Below are 25698 nucleotides of genomic sequence, written 5' to 3'. Positions count from 1 at the left end.
TCCTCAGAGACTATGGATAATAGAAAGAAGTGAAAACTGTCTGGCATATTCTTCTGCTTCCCCAAAATCCTAATCATACCCTTCACAGTCTGCATGACAGATAATCCATATCCATTACACATGATCAAGACATATATCTCAAATTGATGCCTTCCCTTTAAATCCCCAAGCTTGTTACTGCTAAACCTTCTTCATCTGAACACATAATCCCAATCCTAACCCCCAATAATTTTTACTATGCTACTGACAGAGGGCCCAAATATCAAATGATGGATATAAAAATTGTTTCCCCAAGCCACAGCTGTCAATGAAGCATTGGCAGTAGTAAAATTATCCATCTGGAGGGTCAGAACAGATGCTAAATGTCCTCCTCAAGTTATGAAGCTTCCATATCATCTGATCTCAATGGTGTGAGTTAGTGTCACCTTTGAAAACTAGGACGTATTAGAAACCAACCAAACTACCCTTGCCAAACAAACAACTTTTCATTTAACTCTATAGAAGCATTATTTGAAGAAAAGAATTCAAATTTTCATAGCTTTAATGAAACGTTTGAGGAACACAGCAATATTTGGTGGAAATATTGAGCAAAAATCAATGAAAACATTGCCTATCATAAGCAACTGAATAAAGCACCCCCCTTTTGGGGTTAAAAGACAGCGCGAACACATGAAAGCACAAAGCAAGTTACAAAGGACCAACAATGACAGGAAGTACAGTGGTAATGCTCAAAACAGAGCGTAACAGTAACTTCTCACCCACCCCATCCCCTTGCCCCTCTCTACCCTATTACATTACACTTCACAGAGATAATTCTATTGTCAATGCACAAAGGACACACAAGAAAAACCTAGACGTCCAAATGAAACAGTAAGAATTCAAGTGACCAAAGGCCACTCCAGTCTCCCCACCGCCCTCAGAATCAGTGCATGCAGCCCTGCCTGTTGCCTTTCTCTACGTGGGGTTTATTACAACATCAATTAACAACAACAACAAAATTAAAAAACCCTTCATAATATTCTGAACCTCCAGGATACTCTATTTCACAACATTCTGCAGACCACTGGGTCAATAGCTTTCTTAAGGAATATTCAAAGTATAGTGACCACCAAAATATTTACATCAGACTGGCATCTTTCTGCCAAATGACCAGAAGCCATGATGCTCTATGTCATTTCTAAAGGTATTACAGATCCAGGCCTTATTTATATCCCTTTCCAACCCCTGTGAAAGCCTGTTCCCTTCTCCCAAAAGAAGCAACTTCGCAAGGGTGCCACTTTTCAATCCCATTACAAGTAAAATCCTGTTCCCATCCATGCAGTATATGTAATATTAGGAAATAAAATCCCTTTGCACACTGGAACTGAATATGCCAGAAAGATGCCAAATATAAACTAAATCACTAATGGTCTGCGTTGGGCCCAATTGTGAATTTACTTATAAAAATATCACCAACTCCACAAATTAAACCTCAGAGACACTGTGCAGATTATAAATACTGACCACCAAATGGGAACATAAATTTAAAACTGAGGACAGTTTATTATCTGATAGTTCACACAGAGGAAGTATCTCCTTTAAAAGTGGTAGAATTCAGTGACCGAATTCAGTTATTCCCAATGCCGACATGCAAACTCCAAACAGCCAATGTCTCCAGACATTGCCAGATATATGTACTCTGGGGGGCAAAATCACCCCCAGTTGAAAATCACTGTCTTAGAGTGTAATCTCTAATGTAAAATTTTTTATTTTGCACCCAGTGATGTGAATAGGTTATGGGGTCACCAGAGAGGATCACTGCTCTGCCAGAGAAAGCAGGCAGAGCGTTGAACTGTGAGGTAGAAAAGTCATATGAAAACATCAGAAATGCTTTGAACAGAGAGAATGAAAATATCAAACATAACTCCCTGCAAAGTATATCTTCTACACCTCCTTTTAGGTTTCCCTTTTGCTAAGGTCCTGCTTTTAAAACAACGCTAATATTTTCATTTCTGGTAAGAAGTGTTTCTGGTCCTTGAAAATTTTCAATGTGTAATTCTTGATCTAAAACAACAATTTTCCCGACTATCTCTGTTAATAGACCGGTTTTTAAACTTCCAGTCTACTTCAGGCCAATGTGTGGTCCTACTGTGTGGACTGGGATCCAAGAATTCAGCTGCTGTCTGGGGCTAGCACCATCCTAGGGTTCTAACTTCTATTGAGAAGTACAGTTTAAACACCTTCTGAACCCTTCAATGCTAACGTTTATTTACAAGCCAGTTTACAATTTTTTGATTATCTCTTTTTGTTCAAGAGGCAGAAAGGAAAGTGTTTTGTGTTTTTTTTACCATCTTTTGACATACAACTATAGTAAAATTAAAGGAAGAAAATTCATTTTGGATACTTTAACATAAGACAAAATTATGAAAGTGCCTTAAATCCCTAATATTTCCTGCTCTTTAGACTTTTAAAGAAATACAGTCTCTTCTGTTAGAATAATTGCATGGCTGCAAAGTGGGTGAAAAGCAGACTCGTTTTAAAAACCTGTTCTTCTAGTAACCTTCCCTTTCCCTCCAAAGGATCTTTTAAAAGGTAAACAATTTAGACATATAACTTGGCTTATATTGGCTTACCCTTTCTCACCCAATTAAAGTTTCTATTCATAAACGAAGTAAAGGAATGTCAGTGTGGCTGCATTTCCAGGTTACACAGCAGTGGCTTCTTGGAAATGGCTGGAAAACGCATAGGAGCATTTTGAGTTTTGCCCAAATGCCTGTTTTATGATCATAAAACAGGTTATTTGTGTGCACAGAATTGTTTAAATCCCAAGCCAGACAGGGAAACCACCCAGACCTGGGCTCTCAGGCTCCTTCCCGGGGCTAACTTTAAAATTTAATTCAATGGGGCAAGTCACAGTGCCATAAGGAAACTTGCAGCTCATTTCCATGCTTGTCTGCACATAAACACCCCCAGCCTTTAAAACTGCAATCTTAGATTTAGAAAGTAATTTTACAGTCATATAGCCAGACGACTGTGTCCTGCCTTATATCAAGGAAACTTTCTCCTTAATACACCACCAGAAAATTAAAGTACGGAATTCATTAGAAGAGGCTTGGCAGAAGTAAGATTGATCTCAAAACTTAATATATTCTTGCCCACCTTTTCAGAGCAAGAGGATGACGACACAGGAATGCAGAAAGATTGAGACACTATGAAAAAAGTATGGAGACTCTGTTATCTTCCTTCAAACAGGAGTTTGGATGCACGGCAGGAAAAGCGGGACGCCTCAGAGCCAACCTTGATTCACTCAGAAAGCTTTCAGAAATCAAGGGCGGCACTAAAAAGTCCTTTGAGTCACAGAATCCAACCTCCACCATGTAGTCTAACAGAAATGCAAATAACAGTGAAAAAATGTTCTTCTCAGGGTTCCACAAAATTGGAAAAAGGGTGGCTTTCAACCACAGAAACTGGCAAGAACAAATTCTAAACCTTCTTCTCCACTAATTTATTGCTACATAAGCATCTCTCCATCTGATAAGCTGGGCTGAATTTGGGGGTCTATCATCCGAATCCTCTCCGCCGGGGTCGTTTTCCTCACCAGACTCCACGTAGATTGGCCAGTCATTGTCTGTGTCACTCTTTTCTTGGCTCTCGGACGAAGGCTCCACCAGGCTGAGGTTGATGGGCATCAATTCGTCATCATCATCAGGTGTGTCTGTAACGCAGGTGCAGCTGTCACACAGCCCGAAGCGCCGCAGCCCCTGCGACAGGTGACTTGTGAAGGTTCTTCTGCAGCCCTTGCAGATAATTGGACGGTTGGACCTATGGACCTAAAATCACCAGCACAGTAAATGTCACAGAAAAAGGGTTGAGTCATGGCCTTCAGGGCCCCATGAGACATGGCCCCTGGCTGACCCTCCAGTCTCATTTCTCACCACTCTCCCTCTTGCTCTCTCTGCCACAGTCTCAGCCTCACCAAGGTCCTTTCCACCCCAGGGCCATCGGACATGCGTGGAGTGTGCCCTCCTCCCCACTATCACCCCTCCCTCCTTACTAATGCCTTTTTTATCCCCCCCAAGCTGTGCCGCGCAGCTTACGGGGATCTTAGTTCCCCTTAGAACCCGCGTCCTCGGCAGTGAAAGCTCAGAGTCCTAATCACTGGACCGCCAGGGAATTCCCACTAATGACTTTCAAGGAAGTCTTCTCTGATGCTCCAGGCCAGATTAGGTCCCCCAGCTATATAGTCTCACCTATACTTCTCCCTTTGTTTTATTTCTAACAAATCATTGGTAAAATTCACTAGATTCTAAGCTCCAAGAGGTCACGGACTATCCTCATTCATGTTCTCTGTCCTCTGTCACATTTGTTACTATATCCCTAGTGCCTGGCACATAAAAGGCACTCAGTGAACCGATTAGGATTTTAGGCATGGCCTCTTACGTACCTTGGATTGTTTAGCTATTAGGAAGGCAGATTTGCCAGACAGTGTATTCTCTAAAAGTGTCAGCAGATGCTTCACCCTTGACTTTTTCATTGATAAATGCATTCCTTACTTATGAAAAGAGCTTTGCATACTAGAAAAGAGAACCTGATCTCCTACTCCGTGCAGCTCCTTATGAGGGCAGCAGTCCCAGGGGTCCCCTCTGTATAAGGAGCTATCTTTCTAATGCATGCACTTTTCAGGAACTCCAGCCAATAGGGGATCTGTGAATCAATCAGAACCTCTCTTTTAGAGAGCTCTGGATGCAGGATACACACAAGAGGCAGTGACAGAGAGAGGCTGATGCAGAAGAAGGGTCAACAACGATACGCAGGTTGCTGGAGTTGCCGTTACATCCTGACCTATGTCCCTGCTTCCCCTGAGGTTTCCTGGGTTTCCTATACTAAACCCCCAATGCCTGAGCCAACCCGAGTGTGTATGTGACCCTTGCAACCTGATGGAGCCTTTGAAGACTACCTCTTTGGGCTGCAGTAGACTGGACCTCGTACAAAGTGGAAAAATAGAGGGAATGAGGATTCCAACCAATGAAACATCTTAAAGGTACCCAGGGACCTATTGTTGTCAAGATGGACTGGAGATATAATTTGAAGAAAAAAAAAAAAAGACAAACAAAAACTTAAGGCCTTGGGGTAAGGCCACTCTCAGACAAGTATGCTAGGGCCAGCACTGAGAGCGGGTAAGGCTACTCTCAGACAAGTGTGCTAGGGCCAGCACTGAGAGCAGAGGCGGTCAGTAACCTTGTACTTGTCTTAAATCTGGATTCTTTCAAAACCATAATTCACATACCAGAAAATTCACCATTTTTAAAGTGTACAATTCAGTGGTTTTAAGTATACTCATGAGGTTGTACAACCATCACCACCATCTAATCCCGGAAATTTTCATCACTCCATAAAGAAATCCTGTGCGAATTAACAGTCATGCCTCTTCCATCCCCCATGCCCCAACCACTAATCTACTCTCCATCTCCATAGGTCTGCCCACTTTTTATATTTCATATAAATGAGGTCACATAATAGGTGGCCTGTTGTGACTGGCTTCTTTCACATAGCATGATGCTTTCAAGGTCGTTCCATGTTGTAGCATGTATCAGGAACTCATTTCATTTTATGGCTGAATAGAATGTGTCCATCGTATAGATATGCCCCGTTTTGTTTATTCATTCATCAGTTGGTGGACATTTGGGTTGTTTCTACTTTTTGGCTATTATGAATAATGCTGCTACGAACATCTTTATGCAAGTTTTTGTGTGAATGTCTGTTTTAGTTCTCTTGTGTAGAATTGCTGGGTCCTCCTTTATGCTTAACCTTTTGAGGAACCGCCAAACTCTCTTCTACAGTGGCTGCACCATTTTATGTGCCCACTAGCAGTATATGAGGGTTCTAGTGTCTCCACATCCTTGCCAACACTTTGTTACTATCTGTTTTTGGTTTTTTTATTATTATGATAGCAATCCTGGTTTGTGTGAAGTGGCATCTCATCGTGGCTGTGATTTATATTTTCCTGTGACTAATGTTGAGCATCTTTTCATGTGCTTATTGGCCATTTGTTTATCTTCTTTGGAGAAACGTCTATTCACATCCATTGTTTAATTGGGTTGTCTTTTTATTGTTGAATTATAAAAATTCATTTTTTTTTTTTTTTTTTTTACGGTACGCGGGCCTGTCACTGCTGCGGCCCCTCCCGTTGCGGAGCACAGGCTCCGGACGCGCAGGCTCAGCGGCCATGGCTCACGGGCCCAGCCGCTCCGCCGCATGTGGGATCTTCCCGGGCCGGGCACGAACCCGTGTGCCCTGCATCGGCAGGCGGACTCTCAACCACTGTGCCACCAGGGAAGCCCAAGAGTTCTTTATATATTCTGGTTATTAGATCCTTAGCAGATAAATGATTCACAAAGATTCTTCTCCCATTCTGTGGGTTGTCTTTTCACATTCTTGATAGTGTCTTTTGAAATCCAAAACCATTTTTATGTTGGATTTCCAAAGACTGATTGCCTTGCTCAAAGACGATCTTAAATGCAATGCCTTTCTAAATGGCCTGAATGCTTTTTAGCAGGTAGGAATCACCCACTCACATGGGAGACAGAATCCTAGGCGGCAGCCAGTGGGAGGGGAGGTCCGCTTGGGCTGGGTCATCTTTGCTGCTCACAGGTAGCCCTATAAATGGCAGTATATCTCTTCCCCATCCCGGGGTGCTGAGGTTGGGGGGAAACCGAGAATGCAACTTACCTCTGGCATCACACACAGGGAACGGACCCACAATCCCCTGTCCTAAGCCTCAGTGTTCTCTGCCTTTTGAAAACCATCCCTGACTAGGGTCTAAACTTTCTTAACTTTCCTCCTAAGCAAACTAGTCTGTTACCATATAAGTTTTAACTTTCTCTAAGCACCACCACCCAGGTGTAATTTAGTAGCAGAAATACATGTTTTAAAATTCTCTGGAAATACCCCAGTGGACAGAGAAGAGAAATACAGACTGGCCTTGCCCTCACATTAGACGAACGTCATGAACCCACCGCCACTCCCACCCCACCGTCCCGAGAGAACCGCCAGCTCCTCCACTTACGCTGAGCGCGTGGCCCCGCAGATGCTCCTGGCGGGTGAACCTCTTGCCGCAGGTCTCACAGGGGTAGGGCCGCTCCCCCGTGTGTGAGCGGATGTGCCGCTTAAGGATGCCCTTCTGTTTGGCAGTGTAGGGGCAGAAAGGACACTTGTGTAGCTTGATGGGCACCACCAGCACACCACCTGGGGAACCAAATGGTACCGTAAGCAGCAACAACACTGGCCGCCCTCCGATGGATGGGATCCAGAGCAGGGGAGTTCGACCAGCCCAGGTCGAGAAGAAGGACCCCAACTCCACCAGCAGCTAACAGCGAAACAGTGTCTGCAAATTGCCACTCTGGCTCCCAGTCAGCCAGAGGAGAAGGTGGGCTTCTGATATAAGATTGCAAGGAATGCTGTAAGGCCTCAGCTTTGAAACTTCTCTGTGGCTCACAGTTAGAAAACACAGCTCATATTACAACCTTAGAACACATATATCTTCATGTGGACAACTTGAAAAGCTTCCCAAAATAATACTCACTCTGATAATGTCTATTCTCTTTGATTTCATTTTAGGACAATAATGATTGAGACCCTGTTCTAGACTGAATTTCATCCCCCTCAAATTCATACATTGAAGCCATAACCTCCAATGTGACTATATGTGAAGACAGGGCCTTTAAGGAGGTAATTAAGGTTAAATGAGGTCGTAAGGGTAGAGCTCGAATCTGGTAGGACTGGTGTCCTTATAAGAAGAGGAAACTATGCCAGAGATGGCTTTCTCTCCCTACTCTTGTACAGAGGAAAGGTCATGTGAGGACCAGCAAGAAGGCAGTCGTCTGCAAGCCAGAAAGAGAGCTCTCACCAGACACCAACCCTGCTGGCACCTGATCTTGGACTCTGCACCTCCAAAACTGTGAGACAATAAATTTCTGTTGTTTAAACTGCTCAGTCTGTGGTATTCTGTTATGGTTGCCTGAGCTGGCTAATACAAACCTCCTGAGTTGATTTAATGATCCTCAAAAGTTTGAAAAAACTATTACGATGGAACAGACCACTGGGTCAGTATTCATGCTTTCTTTGACAGCAGCTCCTAATAATAGCTTCCAGACATGTGTAGAAGTGGTTTGCTATGATGCAGACCCTACATTGTTTGGAGTTCATATTAACTCTATATATCTGAAATCATCAAATATCTTAAAAATTCACTTAAATTTTTTAGAACTCTTTTTTTTCCACCTTGCTCATACACCCGTTAAGGTGACAACATGACTATCACCCACATGTATAAAAACTGTTCCTTTCAAGTTTCCTGAGTTACCCTTATTGTAGTATTCCAAGATTTGTCTCCTCTATCCATGCCCTTCAGAATTTTACAGACTTTGATCACATCATATTATATGTGGAGGCACTAGTAACTCAACCTTTCCAGGCACAGAAACCTGAGTTCAAGTCCTGGCTCTACCACTTACCAGCTGTGTGACCTTGCACATCTCACTTAACTTCTCTGTGCTTTACTCATCTGTAACATAGGGATGATAATTGTTCCCACCTCATAAGATTGTGGTAAGAATGAAATGAGGTAATGCCTAAAGCACAGCAGCTGGCATATAGTAAGCTCTCATAAATGTTAACCATTTTTGTCACATCATCAACACCTCGGTGTTTCTTTTCTGATTAAGCTGGCCAGGCTCTTGTGGTCTCTCTCAACACGGGAGTAACTCCTTTTCTTTGGGACCTTCTCAGGACACCTAATAGGGATTTACCTTTCCTGAGGTGCTGCCAAAAGTATGGCAAACTGAATGTCAAGTGAGAACCCAACATCATTCTATGTACAGATGAAGATTATTCTCTTTAGTTTCTAGTTCCCATCCTGATAATGCTTAACATTTTGCGTAATCTATAGTGACTCCAAAATCTGTTTCCCAGAATAAAAGCAGCAGCTCATGGCTCAACACTGCATATATATGTTGGATTATTTATTTGTCACTGATCACACTGGTGCTGAGATGTCAGTTTCCTGCTCACTCCTCTGGTACTGTGGACTCCTCCCGTCATTTACCCCCATCAGGCTGGCATTGTACTATCACCTTCTTCCCGACTATAAAAACATTGAGTAAAATGGGTCTAGTGTTAATCCTTGGAAAAAAACAACTGTTAACTATTTTTCCATCAGAAAAGTATGAATTATCGCAACACTTTCCTTCCTCTCTTATGATCTGATTGCTCCAAAAAAAAAAAAAAACAGTTCACCTGAATGCCTATTGCATTCGAGGCACTGTGTCAAGGTGCATCTTTACCAAGATACCTGTTTCTTCCCTCAAGAAGTTAAGTCTAGCAGGAGAGAAAGACATGGAAACAAATTCATACAATATAATATAACACAGGGAAAGTTCAAAGTGATGAAGAAATGTAGAAAAGAAAGTAATGAATTCTCTCCTGGAGTTCAGAGAAGATTTCACAGGAGAGATGACCTTTGAGCAAGGTTTTAAAGGATGAATAGGAGTTCACTAGGAGTTTGAGAAAGAGAAAGGTATCTCAGGGAGGGGAACAACACATGCTTAGGCACAGAGGTAAATGAGAATATAAAATATTAAGTGGGGTGGAGAGGGATGAGGAATGAAGCCAAGGAAAGGTCAAGAAGGTCACATTCATGCATTTATTCAACAAATTTATACTGAGCACCTATGATGTGCCAGGCTGTGTTCTAAGACCTGGGGATACAGCAGTGATCAGAAAAGACAAAAATCCCTGTCTCTGCAAAGCTGATATGTTAAGGAACTTGGAATTTATTCTCTAAGCAGGTGGGGTTTTAAGCTGGGAAGGTGCAAGGTGAGACTTGACCTTTAAAGGATCCCTCTGGGGATAATGCAGGGGAAGGATTTAAGAGAGGCAAGATTAAAGGCAGGAAGTCCAGGTGGGAGGGGATGAGCGATGACATGAATTAAAGCCAGGGCTGTGGAGGTGGAGAGAAGGAGAAAGGTTTGAGAAGTAAAATTAATAGCACTCGATGACCACATTGGGGAGGAGAGAGCAGGGAAAGAGAAGATTCTAAATGACACTGATTCTGGGTTAGCTGACTTGGTGGGTGACGGTGGAATAAACCGAGGCAGGGAACACAGAAGGAAAAGCAGGTGCAGGATGGATGAGGAGGTCTGTTTGGGTTTTACGATGTTTGAGGCAGGCTCAGAGCATCCATGGGGGAATATCTGGGTTAGACAGATAAATCTGGAGCTCAGGGAAAGAAGAGAAGCATACAGTTTTGAGAGTCCTCAGCAGATTAGAGTGGTTGCTTTAACTGAGGTCTGGCTCTCCCCTAAGCACCCTGCTTCCGTTAACCCACTGCCTTGACACCCTGGATCATGGGAGGGTGGTCTTCCTTGTGCTTCACTGTCATCTCCAGACCACTGTCCCTCCCTCCTTCCTTAAAAACCCTAAGATCTTTTGGAGTTCCTCCCATCAGATGATACTGCTACTCATCCTTGTTACAGTCATCCAGGAGCCCCTAGATCATCCCCTCACTCCTTGGAGATTTGATCACATTGCCTTCAGGCTCAACTCCTGGCATAATTCTTGGTGTGAATACCGAAAATCACCCTCGCCATACCCTGGCCTCTCTGTTCCCGGACCTCCTTTCTTCCAAAGTCCTTATCCTCCACTCCACCTCAGCCACCCAATCCTAGACAAAGAGCTCCCAACTCTGCCTGCATATTAGAATCATCTGGGAAGCTTAAAATGAAAATAAATACTGATATCCAATCCCCATCCCAAGCTAATGGGTGGGGTGGGACCCAAGCGTCATATTTTGAAAGCATCCTTCACAGTCTAATGTACGGACAGGGATGAGAATCACGGCCCCAGGCCTAGATATTGCCAATAACTGTACTCACTCCATAACCCACATTTCAAGCGCTCCACTTTCCAATCACCGCTTTATATCTTTCCAGCTCACCCCGTAGGTGTTCCTTCTCTACCGGGATGTCCAAGCCATGGACTATACTTCCATTTTACTGCCCTTCTCCTCCTCGAGTCCTCACTCGCCTCCTTCCCCAGCTGAGTGCCTATAGCCCATCAATGAAATCACTCCTTTGCATATGCCCTCAGCTGCCTTGGTCCACTGTCTCCCTCTATCCGTATTCATCTGGTTCAATATAACTCTCTGCCTATTCTGTAGGTGAAACAAGGCAAGTTCACATCACTGGAAAAAAATGCACAACTCTGTTCCGGTCTCACTTTAAATCAATCCAACCATCACCATCTGACTACTATAATATCAAAAGAGCCCTTGGGGGGCTTCCCTGGTGGTGCAGTGGTTGAGAGTCCGCCTGCTGATGCAGGGGACACGGGTTCATTCCCCGGTCCGGGAGGATCCCACATGCCGCGGAGCGGCTGCACCCGTGAACCATGGCCGCTGAGCCTGCGCTTCCGGAGCCTGTGCTCCGCAACGGGAGAGGCCACAACAGTGAGAGGCCCGCGTACCGCAAAAAAAAAAAAAAAAAGAGTCCTTGGTTCTGCCCAAGAATCCTAAGTATTTCCCTGGTTCATTCACTCTCCCACTCTTCTCAGTGACTATTTCATACCTTCCCTCTGCTCAAATCTCCCACCCCTCCTACCCCTTCCTCACTGTCAGCTGCTGTCCTTGCTTCTTATTTCATTGAGAAGGAGGGGCAAGTAGAAGAGAATGTCTACATGGTCCCAGCCACCCCCCAACCTCCAATATGAACACATCTCATCCGCTTTCACTCCTGTTACTATGAATGAATTGTTCTCCCTCCCATCCAAGGCGAGACCATCCCTCCACTTATACATGGGACCCCCATCTCTCCTCGATCTATCCATTGTCTCTCACTCTTCCATTATCATTTATCTTCCTCTCTCCTGGATCACTCTCATCAGTAAAGAAATGCTGTTAGATCCTCCACCTTAATAAAAACCTTAACCTCATATGCCCTTTCAGCCAGAACTCAGAACCCCTGAGTTCTCTTTTAAGGCTACTCTGTTTGGTCTTTTGTCCACCACTTCATTGATACTGATCATCAATGACCTCTCCATCACTAAACCCAATGATCAGTTCTCAATCTGCCTATACACAGTACTGGACATAGTTGATTTCTCCTTTTTCTTGAAACATTTTCTCCTCTTGGCATCTATCACTCTTTTTGATTCCCTCCTACCTCACTGGCTGCCCCTTCTCAGTTTCCTTAGCTGGTTCCCCTATTTTCCTGACCTCTAAATGTCGGGTCAGGACTCAGTCCTTAGATCTCTTGTCTTCTCCTTCTAGATCTATAGGTTCATGGAACATACAGGTTTTAAATTCCATGGACCCATTAATGACTCCCAAATTTATATCTCAGCTCTGATTTCTCCCCAGAACTCCGAACATATAGATGTAATTACTTACTGCACGTCTTCAATGGGATATCCAAAAGGCACCACAAACATAACATTTAAATCAATCACTCAAGCTAAAAACCTTAAGGTCACCTTTAATCCCCTTTTTTCTCATACCACTTATATAAGCCATTAGCAAATCTGGTCAGCTCTACCTTTCAGAGACAGTATAGTCCTAATCCAACCACATCTCACCTCTCTACTGCTACCACACTGATTCAAGGAGCACAGCTCTCACCTGGGTTATTGCAGTCACCTCCTAAACGGTCCTGCTGCTTCCACCTATGCTCCCCTCTAGTCAACAGGAGAGCAAGAGCGGAAGGAAGAGGGCCACTTAGGAGGTGACAGCACACAGTACCCAGAGGGATCCTTTTAATATATGTCATCTCAAGTCACTCTCTGCCAAGAGCCTCTAGTGGATTTCCTTCTAAGAGCAATATTCAAAGGCCTTCTCATGGCCTTCAAAACCCTACCCAGTCCGCCCTCACTCAACCTCTCTGACCTTATCCCCCACAACTCTCTGCCTTGCCCACTCCACTCCAGCCACACCAGCATCCTTGCTGTCCCTTTCATTCACTTGCTGAGTGCGATCCTACACCTGGGCCTTTGCAGCTTTCTCTTCCCTCTGCCTGGAATGTTCTCCCTGATATCTCTACAGTTTGCTCACTTAAAGGCAACCTGTTAGAAAGGCCTTCCTGGTCAACACTAAATAAAACAGCATCCCCTTCACTTTCTATCAACTTTGTCCCTGCTTTAGTTCTTCTTCATACTATATATGTCCTTATTGGTTTATTGTCCAGCTCCCTACGCTAGAATATCAGCTCCATGAGGACAAAGACTGTCTTCTGTTCACTGCGATGAATAGTGCCTGGAATATAGGAAGTGCTCAGTAAATCTCTGTTAAATGAATGAATGAACAGGAATAAGATGTTGAAGAAGCAAGGCAATGGTGGAATGCTGACACACGGACATTAAATGACCCCATGATGAGGCTGAAAAGGAATGGGTAGGGGCTTCCCTGGTGGTGCAGTGGTTGAGAGTCCACCTGCCGATGCAGGGGACACGGGTTCGTGCCCCGGTCCGGGAAGATCCCACATGCCGTGGAGCGGCTGGGCCCGTGAGCCATGGCCGCTGAGCCTGCGCTTCCGGAGCCTGTGTTCCGCAACGGGAGAGGCCACAACAGTGAGAGGCCCGCATACCGCAAAAAAAAAAAAAAAAGGAATGGGCAGAGGTAAGAGCAATGGGTACATGTAGTGTCAGAAGCCAGGGGAGGAAAGAATTTCAAGAAGGAAAGATCAGAGTTAACTACCAAGAGTAGTCAAGAAAGATAACACCTGAAAATCACTCCCTGGATCGGCCCTGGAAATATATAGCTGACCTCATGACAGTGGTTTCAGGGAAGGGGGAGTTGGTGGTAGTGTCAGAGCACAGTGGGCCGAGAAAAGATTGGGAAGTAAAACAGTGGAGGTGGCCGATATAGATGAACTTTTCAAGAGGCAATGGCAGGTGCTGGAGCTGGGGATGGGAGGTCCAGGGGAGAAGATTATAGGAGGACCATGTGCTTTGACAGTGTCTGCTAGTGTCAGAGATGAGCAATGCGAACACAGAACTACTGTAACAGCCTCCTGACCGTCTCCCTGCCCTCATCTCCCATCTCTGCACCATCATGTGCTGAGGCCAAATTAATCTCTCCTGTCCACTCCCAAGCTCAGAAACTACTAAAAATTCTCCTGTGCCTGCAGATAGAAACCCACATTTTAGCATTTCAGTTTTTCCGTGATCTGACTACAATTTCTCCCCGTCTTCTCTTCTTACCTTCAGATGCCACTTTTTTTTAAATTGAAATATAGTTTGATTTGCCATATTATGTTAATTTCAGGTGTAAAGCAAAGTGATTGTTATACATATACATGTATTTTTTTCAGATTCTTTTCCATTATAGGTATAACAAGATACTGAATATAGTTCCCTGTGCTATACGGTAAGTCCTTGTTGTTTATCTCTTTTATATATAGTAGTGAGTACTCAGATGCCACTCTCATAAAGCCTCTCTGACCTACCAGTAGGAAGCCAGTTCTGCTTCTGGACCACACGGTGCCATTTACACACCTCTTAACTCCTCTAAGACACCATCAGTTCTTTAAGAGCTGGAGCCACATCTGACTTATCTTTGTATCTTCACAAGGAAGGTGCTCAGATATTTGAGCAAATAAAGGAATAACCAAACAAATCAGTCCTACTCTGTGCCTTGGCGCTTGGAATAAATGTAGCCCAGAGCCAGGTGAACCGAATCAACACCTGGCGGACAACAGGCATGGCAAGCGGCTGGGATGGCTGCCTTGCCACAGATCCCTGTAGCTGGAAATCTGCCTCTACAGATGGACAGATGGACTTGAATGAGGGTGACGTACAGTTGAATTACTATTTCTTGATACTTGTGCTTACAGGCAGAGGGGTTGACAGACTAACCCAGTGCACTGAAATCCTCTATCCACTTGTACTGCCTTCACAGTTTGTTTTATGAGTGAAACGAAGCCAGCCAGGGTTGCTAGTATTAGCTGTGACATTTACCAGCTCTGCATTCTTAAGAAACTCGCTAAACCCTCTTGGGTCTCAGTTTCTCCACACTTCTTCTACCTAACTCATGTGGCATTATGAGGGGCTGCTGGATGGGAAAGGGGGACACAGTCTGTGAAGTGCTACTATATACACGGAAATTAGATTTCAACAAGTTCCCACAGTGTAGTCACTGAAAACAACCACTACCTTTTACATGCTGGTTAAGCCACTGTCTCTGAGGACCAGAAACCGTACTTTCAAGTTTTTCAAGTCAAGTTTTAATCAGACATACAGAGCATTCTTGATTTTTAAAAAAATGAAATTTAGATGCAGGAATGAAGTAATCTTTCATTAAAAACTGTAAACATGAAAAAAAAAAGAAAGAAATTAAAAGTCTCCAGACAGACTCAGTTTTCCTGGGTCTGTCCTATGTGTTCATGTTATTAAATTTCTGTTTGATTTTCTCCTGTTTAAACAGTCTCCCAAAGGATACAAGAAATTTACTCACATGAAACCAAATTCAACTCTAAAATATTCTCCAGTAAATCACACCATCAACTACAACATGTTAACTGAGTGTCTACGTGGGCCAGGCACCATGATTGACACAAAGAAGGATACATTTCCTACCTGTATAGAACATGTTCTCATATGTGAGAAAAAATTCTGAAAACCTTTTCATTTGGTCCTCAACCCTGTGAGAAAGGCAAGGTGGGGGTGATTATCTCCTGAACAAAAAGGGTTCAAAGAAATTTCATGATTTAACCAAAGTCTCTCTGCTGGTTAGTGGAAGAGAATGGGTTCTTTCCATGTCTCCATACTGCACTCAACATGCTTATACTCTAGTTGCAGAGGTAAAAGACAAACATACGTGAAGAGGCAATGCCCTGCACACAGCAGGTGCTCAATTAATACCTACTGGCGGTGGGGGCAGTGATAACATGGTGATAACACTGGCAGTGGTGATGGTGGTGATGAGGATGACAAGAGTGACAGTGCCAGTGATGAGGATGACAGTGGGAGACCAGAGGGCACACAAGTGCGTGCTAAATGAGTGGCAGACGATGGAGGCTCATGGAGCTCACCTGAGTCCTCCCCATACCAGTCAGTCTGCACATCCATCATGGAACTCATGGCTGCTACTTCTGCACCACCTGGTCTTCCCTCCAAACTCCGAGAAAAGTGTTGGTCCGCGTCCTCTTTGCTCTGGACAGCACTGTGGCGCAGGAGCGCCTCCAGGAATTGCTTCACGTGGTAGTTACTGTAAGCCAAGTCGACCGCCTGGCCTCTGGGCAAACCCTCCTCCCCGTGGGCCAGGCTCAGCGGGGCAGTACGCTGCTGCAGCTGTCCACCCACCTCCACCTCCACTTCCTCGGCATCGAACTCCACCTTGGGCTCCATCTGTTTGGGTCGAATGGAGCGGTCACTGTCCACTGAGCCACTGCCCTGGCTGTCTTTCCCCACCAGTGCCAGAGGGTGGCAGCCTCTGCAGTCACCACAGGGGGACTCTCTGGGCCGATCCACGCTCTCTTCCCCCTCGGCTGGAGAGACCAAGCTCTTGGTCTCACAGGAGGTCCCTTCCCTGCCTGAACTGGGGCTTCCACTGTCCACCCGATGAGGCGCTGCTGCCGCTGCCGCTGCTGCCACCGCTGCAGCCACAGCGGCCTCCTTCTCCATCTTTCCGCAGATGTCTAGGGATGATCTGATGTATGTCTTGCAGAAGTTCACCACGTCGTTCATCTGCAGGTAGCTGGCAGCCGACATAACTTCAATCACGTTCTCTCCACACAAATCCAACTTCCCAGAATAGAGGAAGTCTAAGATGGTGGAGAAGGCGTCGGAGGTGACGATGTCCAAGGAGGCGGTGCTGTGCCGCCCGCTATCCTGGATGTAGTGAATGAGCAGGGCTCGGAAATAGCCGCTGTTGGCAAACAAGATGTTCCTGTGGGCCTTGAAGATCCGCCCTTCCACAATGATGCTGCAGTCACAGAAAAAGTCCCTCTGCCGCTGTTCATTCAACTCCCTCAAGAGCTTGGTGTAATAGGATTGCATCTCCATTTCTCCACCAGCTGCTGCCGCTTGGAGTAGCCTGGATCTCTGCCAAGATTTTTTTTTTCAGTTAATTCACAAATCCCAACCTTATAAATAAGATGTTCGTTTTTTGTTTGTTTGTTTTGTTTTGTTTTTCTTTTAATTCTTCCATAAACCCTGGTTGAGTAATGTCTTTATAATATGGGCTGTTTGGGATCTAACAAAAATCAAAGGTTGTCTAACTGGGTTAACTGATGAAAACAAGAAAAGTAACTATTCCTAACTGTACATGGGTGCAGTACTTAGTATTTTACATGGATTCTTTCAATGAATTTTTATAAAAACCCTACGAGTAAGTACTAATATTATACGTTACAATATTGTACTTATTAATACTGTACTTTTGAGACTCAGAGAGGATAGGAGATGATCCAGATGCAACAGAGCCAGGACTCAAAACCTCCAGAGTTCATGCTCTTATAAATTACATTCTACTTTCTTCAAGGCTCAAAATATAGATAATACCTGAATCTAAGAATTACAGTCTCCAGGGAAGTCTCCAGTGTCCCAATACAGAACTTAGAGACTGGCAAGTACAGTCTCAGCTCACACCCATTACCATAAGTTTGTGGAAACATTTAGTGGATGCTTGGGCTAGCCAGCATGCATTCTCCATTCTTATGGTTTTAGTGCCCTTTTTGGCTTTGGTGGAATCATTCTTGGCCCCAACCACAGCCAACGTGCTTTGCATAACGCTGGCACCATCCCCAGGCTCCGGACGTGTAAGAGGTAACATACGCTAAAACCATCAACACATCTTACCCTCTGACCACAGTGACTGGTTCAGAGATGGCCATGTGACTTGGTCAGAGCCAATGAAAAGCAATGAAATGTTTGCTGGGGTCTCCAGAAAAGAGCACTCTCTACTCTGTGGGCATGTGGGATGTGAGGGATGCTACTGCCACACCACAAGGGGAACCAGACTAACACAGGTGACAGCCCAGCTCAAGCAGGAGCAACAGATGGAGCCCAGGGACACCATCTGAGCCCCAGCTCATGCTGTGCCAGAAGCCAATTGAGTCCCTTTTTGCTTTAGCTGGTCTGAGTTGGATTTTCTATCTCTAACAACAGAGACACTCCTAATTGATTGACTCCACAGCCCTTGGTTCTCTCCTCTGTATTCTTTATGTCCTGGACCTTCTCTGTCAGTGGACTATAAGCCCTTTGAAGGCATGAGCCGTGTCTTACTTCATAGATTTCCCCCACAGCCCCTGGCAGAGTGCTTTGGACAAAGTAGGTTTGCTAAATACAAAGGAATACTCCTTTCTTACCTGCTAAGTAGAACAAGTATCTTAGCAGAATCAAGTTTAAAATCCGTCTACTAATGAGGAAGACGGAAGCTGACCTACCCTGAGCTCTCCTCTCCATCTTTTCCCATCACACAAAGCACGCAGCCATCCATCAACTTACCCCTTTTATTTACTGACCCACTGAGCTCTGAGAAGTTCCTACATCTTCTCCCTCTATCGGAATCCCAAAAGGCCTAGTTAGAGCTGCCAACCACAGCTAACCACTCTTCAGCACTCTTTCTTTCTACAAATGGAACACAACAATTACCTCACCCACCAGAAATGAGGCACCTCCACACCCCAGAAAGACTCTTTCCACTGGCCAAATAGATCCCTCAAGGCCTATGTGCTAACGAACAGACTTTACTCATAAAAGAACAACAACAACCTCGTTAAATGCCAATTTACACCTACTTTACACATATTTATAACAAGTGATACATTAAGTTTAGAAGCTAGAGAACCAGTTAGGGAAAGAAGTAGAGGAGCCTCTCTAAGCAAGTAAACTGACAAACTTAAAAGTGAGAACTGACAGCTAGGAAAAGGTAAAAAAGTTATAAAAAACAGACCTAGAAATTTTTTCAAAATATCAGCCTGAGGCCACTTGACTAAGGGTATTAAATGCTCTTACATATTCAAAATGGCCTGAGGACATCACTAAATTATAGCCCAGGGCTATATATAATAGGTGGGACTAAGTCATCAAGATGATTCTTTTTATATTCATTTTAGACTCAAGGAAGTTATAATTTTGGGAATTGTTTTTTTCATCCAAAGTAGTTATAATTAACATTTTCATTCAGAAAGGAAGAGAACTGTCAGATATCTGAAAAATTCTACTCTTCCCAAATAAATCAGCTCTGAAAGTTTTCACAGGACTAAGATTTCACTGTCATTCTCACCTCTTCCAGCCACTCCAAACCTTCCTGGCTTTGGCAATCAAAATATTAAGGGGAAAACAAGACACAAGAGAATGCTACATTTAAATACCACATTCTGTTCTTCCTCAGAACTGAAAGAAAACCTATCAGACTGGTAAAATCACATTTTTCAATGTAATAATATCCACTGTTGATGGAACTGTCATTTGGAACACCATTTTAGAGGGGAATTTGGCAATATTTATCAAAACTTAAGATGTACACATCTTTTGTCCCCAAAATTTCATGGCTAAAAACTTACCCTTTTGAATGTATTCCCAAAAGTACATCAAGTCAAAAGTACGGAGATGTCCATTGCACGAGGTTTTTGTTCAAGTGCAAAAGTAGACAAAATCTGAATGTCCACCAATAGGGGACAAGTTAAATCAACAAGGTACATTCACACAGTGGAATACTATGCAACCATGCATTTAATGAGCTAAAGCTGTCTGTGTTCATATAAAAAAGTCACCAAGATATATTAAGGAAAAAGGCAAGATGCAAAACAAAATGTACAGTATGATCTGATCTATGTACATGTTTTTGCCGGTATATGTAAGAATTTTTTTCTGGAAGGTTTTATGAGCAAGAGTTAACAGCAGATATCCTTGAGGAGAGGGACTAGGGGTAAGAGGTGTGTGGAAGGACCTTCATTTTTCATTTATAAACTTTCTATACTGTTAGGATCTTTTACTGTGTGTATATATCGCTTTTTTTTTCCTTTCCTTTTTAGCAAAGAAGAAAAAGGAGAAGGTGCAGAGGGATAAGGAGTTGGTAAATCAGGGAGATAAATACCTAAGTAGGCCCAATACTTCTTAACTTGTAGAATGGTCTTATCTACAGGGCCTCCTCCCAGGTACTTGCATTTTTTCACTGTAAGATGCTCCTTTCCAGCAATAATACCCAAAACCCATTTCCTCTGGCTTCCTCTCTGCAAACATTCTAGATTCTACCTGGTCGTATAAATACCCCCTGACTTTGCAAAACTCTATCCACATACTTTCTTCAAAACTTTCTCCGATCCTGCATTTGGCATACAACGTGGAAGTATTTATTCACATCAAGCCCACTTGCCTTCAGTGCTCTGCATCCCTGGCACATGCTGAGGATCATCACTTCTCCTGGAAAGGAAGCTCTTAGGGCACACTGCTCCCAGAAGCACATTTACCCACATTCTGGCAGTGACACTCCCAACCTTCCCACGGTTCCAATTCAACAGTTACTGGCTACAAGCAATGCCTGACACAAGGAAGATGCTAGGAATAGAAAAATGAACCAAGTACAGCTCATGTCCTCCAGGAGAGGGCAGAAGCCAACACTAGTACCTGCAACCAACTCCGACATACCCCCGAGGGGATCGCAAGACTGTCTTCACTCCAGTGCCAGAAGCAGCTTTGAACTCCACCCACTCTTTCTGACAACACTCCTCCAGTATCACCAACAGGAGAATCATGGAAACCTGCTCCGCAATTGTTAGCGCGTACTGAGTGCTACTCCTCCTGAAGCATTGTAAGAAATACTTCACAAGCATTAATTAATTTTAATCCCACAATAACCCAGCGCAGTAGATAAAATCATTAGATCCTCTTTTTCAGAGAAGGAAATTGAGTTTCAGATTTACAGATAACACGCTGAAGCTAGGATTGGGACAGAGATTCGTTTCAATCCCAGAGTTGACATCCTTAACCACTTTGCCAAATTGATTTCCCAAACCCTCCAGGAAACCGCGAGAAGGGCTGGACAACTCACTCACTCCTTTCCCCAACGCACGGAGTGCTGGGGAACTACTCGGAAGAAGAGTTTCCACTTTCACAGAAAGTAATTCTGGGTCAACTGTATCGTTGATTCACCAGCTAAACTGATCGCAAGACAAGGGGATCCTTCCCCATCCGGAGCCAGACGACCCTGCAGAAATCACCAGAACCCGTTACTGTACATGGTCTTTGGCCCCCGAGGGTGAGAACCGAGGCCTTGCCCCTCCCGTGGCCTCTCCCGGACAAAGTGACCATCGCTGCGACGGTCACTGCCCCAGCGACCTGGCGCCATCAGAATGAGCGCGTGCCCATACCACCCGCTGGACGACGCCCGGGGTAGGGGGCAACCCAATGTCAGGGAAGGAGGGGAGGGAGGGGGTCGGTCATCGAGTGAGGGTTCGCCCGGCTGGGTCCGGGGATTCGCCAGGGCAGGACGGTCCGAGAGAGGCCGACCGAGGCGGAACATCCCTGCCCGCTGCCCACCTCGGGCCCCTCCCCGCGCCCCGAATCCTCCCCAAGCCAATGAAAGCGGCAGCGTAAACCCTCTCCTCAGCTCTCACCTTCCAGCGGGTTGCAGCCCCGCCGCCGCCGAGCTACGCGCACCGGCACGCCCCCCTTTCATTCACCTGTCGCCCCCTCCGGTGAGAGGCTGGGCAGCCGACTAATCATGGGTGCTCCTGGGCTGAGGAAGGCGGGCCCTTGGGCCAGAAGGTTGGTCAATGGCTCTGGTGCCCCCTCCAGAGGATGCGCTCTGAAGGCTCCAGTTCTCGCGGGGTGATGGGAGTTGTGGTCTCAGCGTTCATTTTTCGGGCAAAGATACAGTGGACAAAACTACAAGTACCAAGATGCCAAAAGGGGCAAGGATCAGCGCTTGTAAAAGGCTGGAGCTCGGTTCGGTCTTCTGAGTCCCACTTGAGGGACCTGCGAAGTAATGGTCTCTTCGTCCGAAGAGCTAAAAGCACGTCGTGCATATTAATACAGCCTGGAGAGTAAGAGTTATGACCTGTCAGTCCGCACACATTTTACAACCGCCAGCGGTCTCCGCAAAAATTCTGGAAACGAGTGAAATGGTTTAACGTACTCAACAGGATTTTCTTCAACACCCGCAATACTCTCTTCCCTTGAAAGGATTTCAGGTTTATATATACAAGTGAAACTGATAAACAGCAGTACTGACATGTTCCAAGTAACAGTACAGGCACGTTCTGGGACGGTTGTGAAATAGACAAACCAGGTTACTGCTCTCAGAGAGTTTAGTTCTAATGAAGGGTGTATTTGTTTGCTAGGGCTGCTATAACAGAGTACCACAAACTGGCTTAAACAACAGAAATTTATTGGCTCACTAATCTGGAGGCTAGAAATCCAAAATCCAGATGTAGGCAGGGTTGGTTCCTTTTGAAGGAAGAATCTGTTTCAGGCCTCTTTCCTTGGCTTGTAGATGCCCATCTTCATGCTCATACACTTCTGTGTTCAGACTTCCCCTTTTTATAAGGACACCAGCCACATTGGATTAGGAGTTCACTGTACCCCAGAACCACCTCATCTTAACTAATGACATCTGTAACAGCCGTATTTCCAAATAAGGTCACATGCTGCAGTACTGGGTCGTTAGGATTTCAACATAGGAATTAGGGCAGTGAAAGGGGACACAATTCAACCAATATCAGGGACAGATGACCAATAAATAAATAGACAACTTAAAAAAGGAAATAGGTAAAGTACATTCCAAAGAGTTAAGACAGGTGGTAAAGCAACAAAGAATGATTCGGTGGCTAGGTTAGGTTGAAGGTCATGGATGGCCTCTCTCGGTTGGTAACATTCCAGCTGAGACCCTAACTAGAAGAAGTGAGCCAGGCTAAGGTGAAACAGAAGTGCATTCCAGGCAGAGGAAGAGTTAGGAAAGGCTCTAAAACAGAAACAAGAGGATGACCCCTGGAGTGACCCCTGGAGTGACAGGCAGACCAGCTTAATGGGCGTGCAACCTGTGTGATCCTACAGAGCCCCACTCTCAGAAAGGCCCCATGCTTGGTTTAATGTTCTGCTGCCTTAATTGCCCTTTTGCAATTCTTAATGATTTTTGAACAAGGACCACTATATTTTCAGTTTGTACGGGGCCCCATGAATTATGTAGGTGACAGGAAATGTGAATGGATAGAGAAGCAGAGGCCAGATCACCTAGGGATTTGTAGGCCAAGTTAAGGGGGTTGGATTTTTTGGTCCGTTTTATATGGGATGAGATACCTTTGAAGGAACTTAAGCAAGGGAGAGATATGATCTAATAGTAGTGGTCACAGTAAAAGATGCTAATTGGTGGGGTTAGGGTAGAGGTGGTAGAGATGGAGAGGGCCGGTTTAGAATATACTTTAGAGCTTGTCAACGACTAAACTGTACCTCACTCTAAAAATAACTTAGATAATTTAGATAAAGATAATTTAGGAGGTAAAATGTCAGCCAAACATCATTGTACAATCTATCAGAGAAAAGCAGTTTATTTATCCCTTGCAAAAGCAGACACCCAGAGAAGGACAGCAGCAGTTACATCTTTACTCTCAGGGTGCCTCTCCTTGTCACCCAGTTCCCAATGACCAGCTCAGGACCCAAGGATGCTTGGTCCTCATGGCAGTGGAGAAGTCATCAGAAGGGAGGCATCTCCAAGCTCAGCCTCTCATATCTTCTAACCTGGGAAGTCATGTAATTGGTGCCTTAACCTTAATTACAACCATATATGAAACTCACCCTGTGTTAGTAATTCTATATTTCCTGCATCCAGTATCCAAATTTAAGGTATCAAATTTTATGGCTGTGACACATATGCCCTGTGCTAGATAACTTAATAATAGTCCAGGCTACTAAAATAAAGGGGCTTTTAAGACATGGAAGCAACCTAAATGTTCATTGGCAGTTGAATGTATAAAGAAGATGTGGTATATATACAATGAAATATTACTCAGCCATAATAAAGAACGAAATAATGACATTTGCAGCAACATGGATGGACCTAGAGATTAACACAGTAAGTGAAGTAAGTCAGACAGAGAAAGACAAATATCATATGACATCACTTATATGTGGAATCTAAAAAAATGACACAGATGAACTTATTTACAAAACAGGAAGAGACTTACAGACATAGAAAACAAACTTACAGTTACCAAAGGGGAAAGTGGGGGAGGGATAAATTAGGAATTTGGAATTAACAGATACATACTACTAATAGAAATAAAAGTAAAAATTTTTAAATGGGACCTAATCAAAGTTACAAGCTTTTGTACAGCAAAGGAAATGATAAACAAAATGAAAAGGCAACCTACGAACTAAGAGAAAATATTTGAAAATTACGTGACCGACAAGGGCTTAATCCAAAATATACAAACAGCTCATACAACTCAACAACAAAAAAAACAAACAACCCAGTCAAAAAATGGGCAGATGGGGGCTTCCCTGGTGGTGCAGTGGTTGAGAGTCCGCCTGCCGATGCAGGACACACGGGTTCGTGCCCCGGTCCGGGAAGATCCCACATGCCGCGGAGCATCTAGACCCGTGAGCCATGGCCGCTGAGCCTGCGCGTCCGGAGCCTGTGCTCCGCAACGGGAGAGGCCACAACAGTGAGAGGCCCGTGTACCGCAAAAAAAAAAAAAAGGGTAGATGATCTAAATAGATATTTCTCCAAAGAAGACATACAGATGGCCAACAGGCACATGAAAAGATACTCAACACCTCTAATTATTAGAGAAATGCAAATCAGAACTGCAATGAGGTATCACCTCACACCAGTCAGAATAGTCATCATTAAAAAATCTACAAATAAATGCTGGAGAGGGTGTGGAGAAAAGGGAACCCTCCTACATTCTTGGAGGGAATGTAAATTGGTGCAGCTACTATGGAAAACCATATGGAGCTTCCTCAAAAAAACTAAAAATAGAATTGCCATATGATCCAATGATCCCACTCCTGGGCATATATCCAGACAAAACTATAATTCAAAAAGATACATGCACCCCTATGTTCACAGCAGCACTATTCACAATAGCCAAGACATGGAAACAAACTAAATGTCCATTGACAGATGAATGGATAAAGAAGTGGTACATATATAAAAGAGAATGAAGTAATGCCATTTGCAGCAACATGGATGATCCTAGAGATTATCATACTAAATGAAGTAAGTCAGAAGGAAAAAGACAAATACCATATGATATCATTTATATGTGAAATCTAAAATATGACACAAATGAACTTATCTACGGAAAAAAAACCAGACTCACAGACATAAAGAACAGACTTCTGGTTGCCAAGAGGAGGGGAGGTGGGGGAGGGAAGGGATGGGAGTTTGGGATTAGCAGATGCAAACTATTATATATACAATGGATAAACAACAAGGACCTATTGTATAGCACAGGCAACTATATTCAATATCTTGTAATAGCCTATAAAAGAAAAGAACCGGAAAGGGAATATATATATATATATGAATCACATTGCTGTATACCTGAAACATTGTAAATCAACTATGCTTCAGAAAAAGCTTTTTTTTTTTTTTTGCGGTAAACGGGCCTCTCACTGTTGTGGCCTCTCCCGTTGCGGAGCACAGGCTCCGGACGCTCAGGCTCAGCGGCCATGGCTCACGGGCCCAGCCGCTCCGCGGCATGTGGGATCTTCCCGGACTGGGGCACG

At 44.3% G+C, this 25698-nt stretch overlaps 1 protein-coding gene across 1 annotated transcript; it reads right to left on the bottom strand.

Annotated features, from left to right (window-relative positions):
- Positions 1-2858: 2858 nt before the first annotated feature.
- On the bottom strand, positions 2859-21610 carry ZBTB8B (zinc finger and BTB domain containing 8B). The gene is given in 5 exon segments (XM_032619989.1): positions 2859-3535; positions 3537-3809; positions 7046-7224; positions 16056-17067; positions 21585-21610. Coding segments are annotated over 4 exon segments (1470 nt in total). The 5' UTR covers positions 17029-17067; positions 21585-21610; the 3' UTR covers positions 2859-3490.
- Positions 21611-25698: the final 4088 nt, after the last annotated feature.

This window comes from Phocoena sinus, chromosome 1 (assembly GCF_008692025.1).
Source record: "Phocoena sinus isolate mPhoSin1 chromosome 1, mPhoSin1.pri, whole genome shotgun sequence".
NCBI lineage: Eukaryota > Metazoa > Chordata > Mammalia > Artiodactyla > Phocoenidae > Phocoena > Phocoena sinus.
Note: the sequence above shows the minus strand (reverse complement) of the source record. Positions and strands in the feature narration are given on the sequence as shown.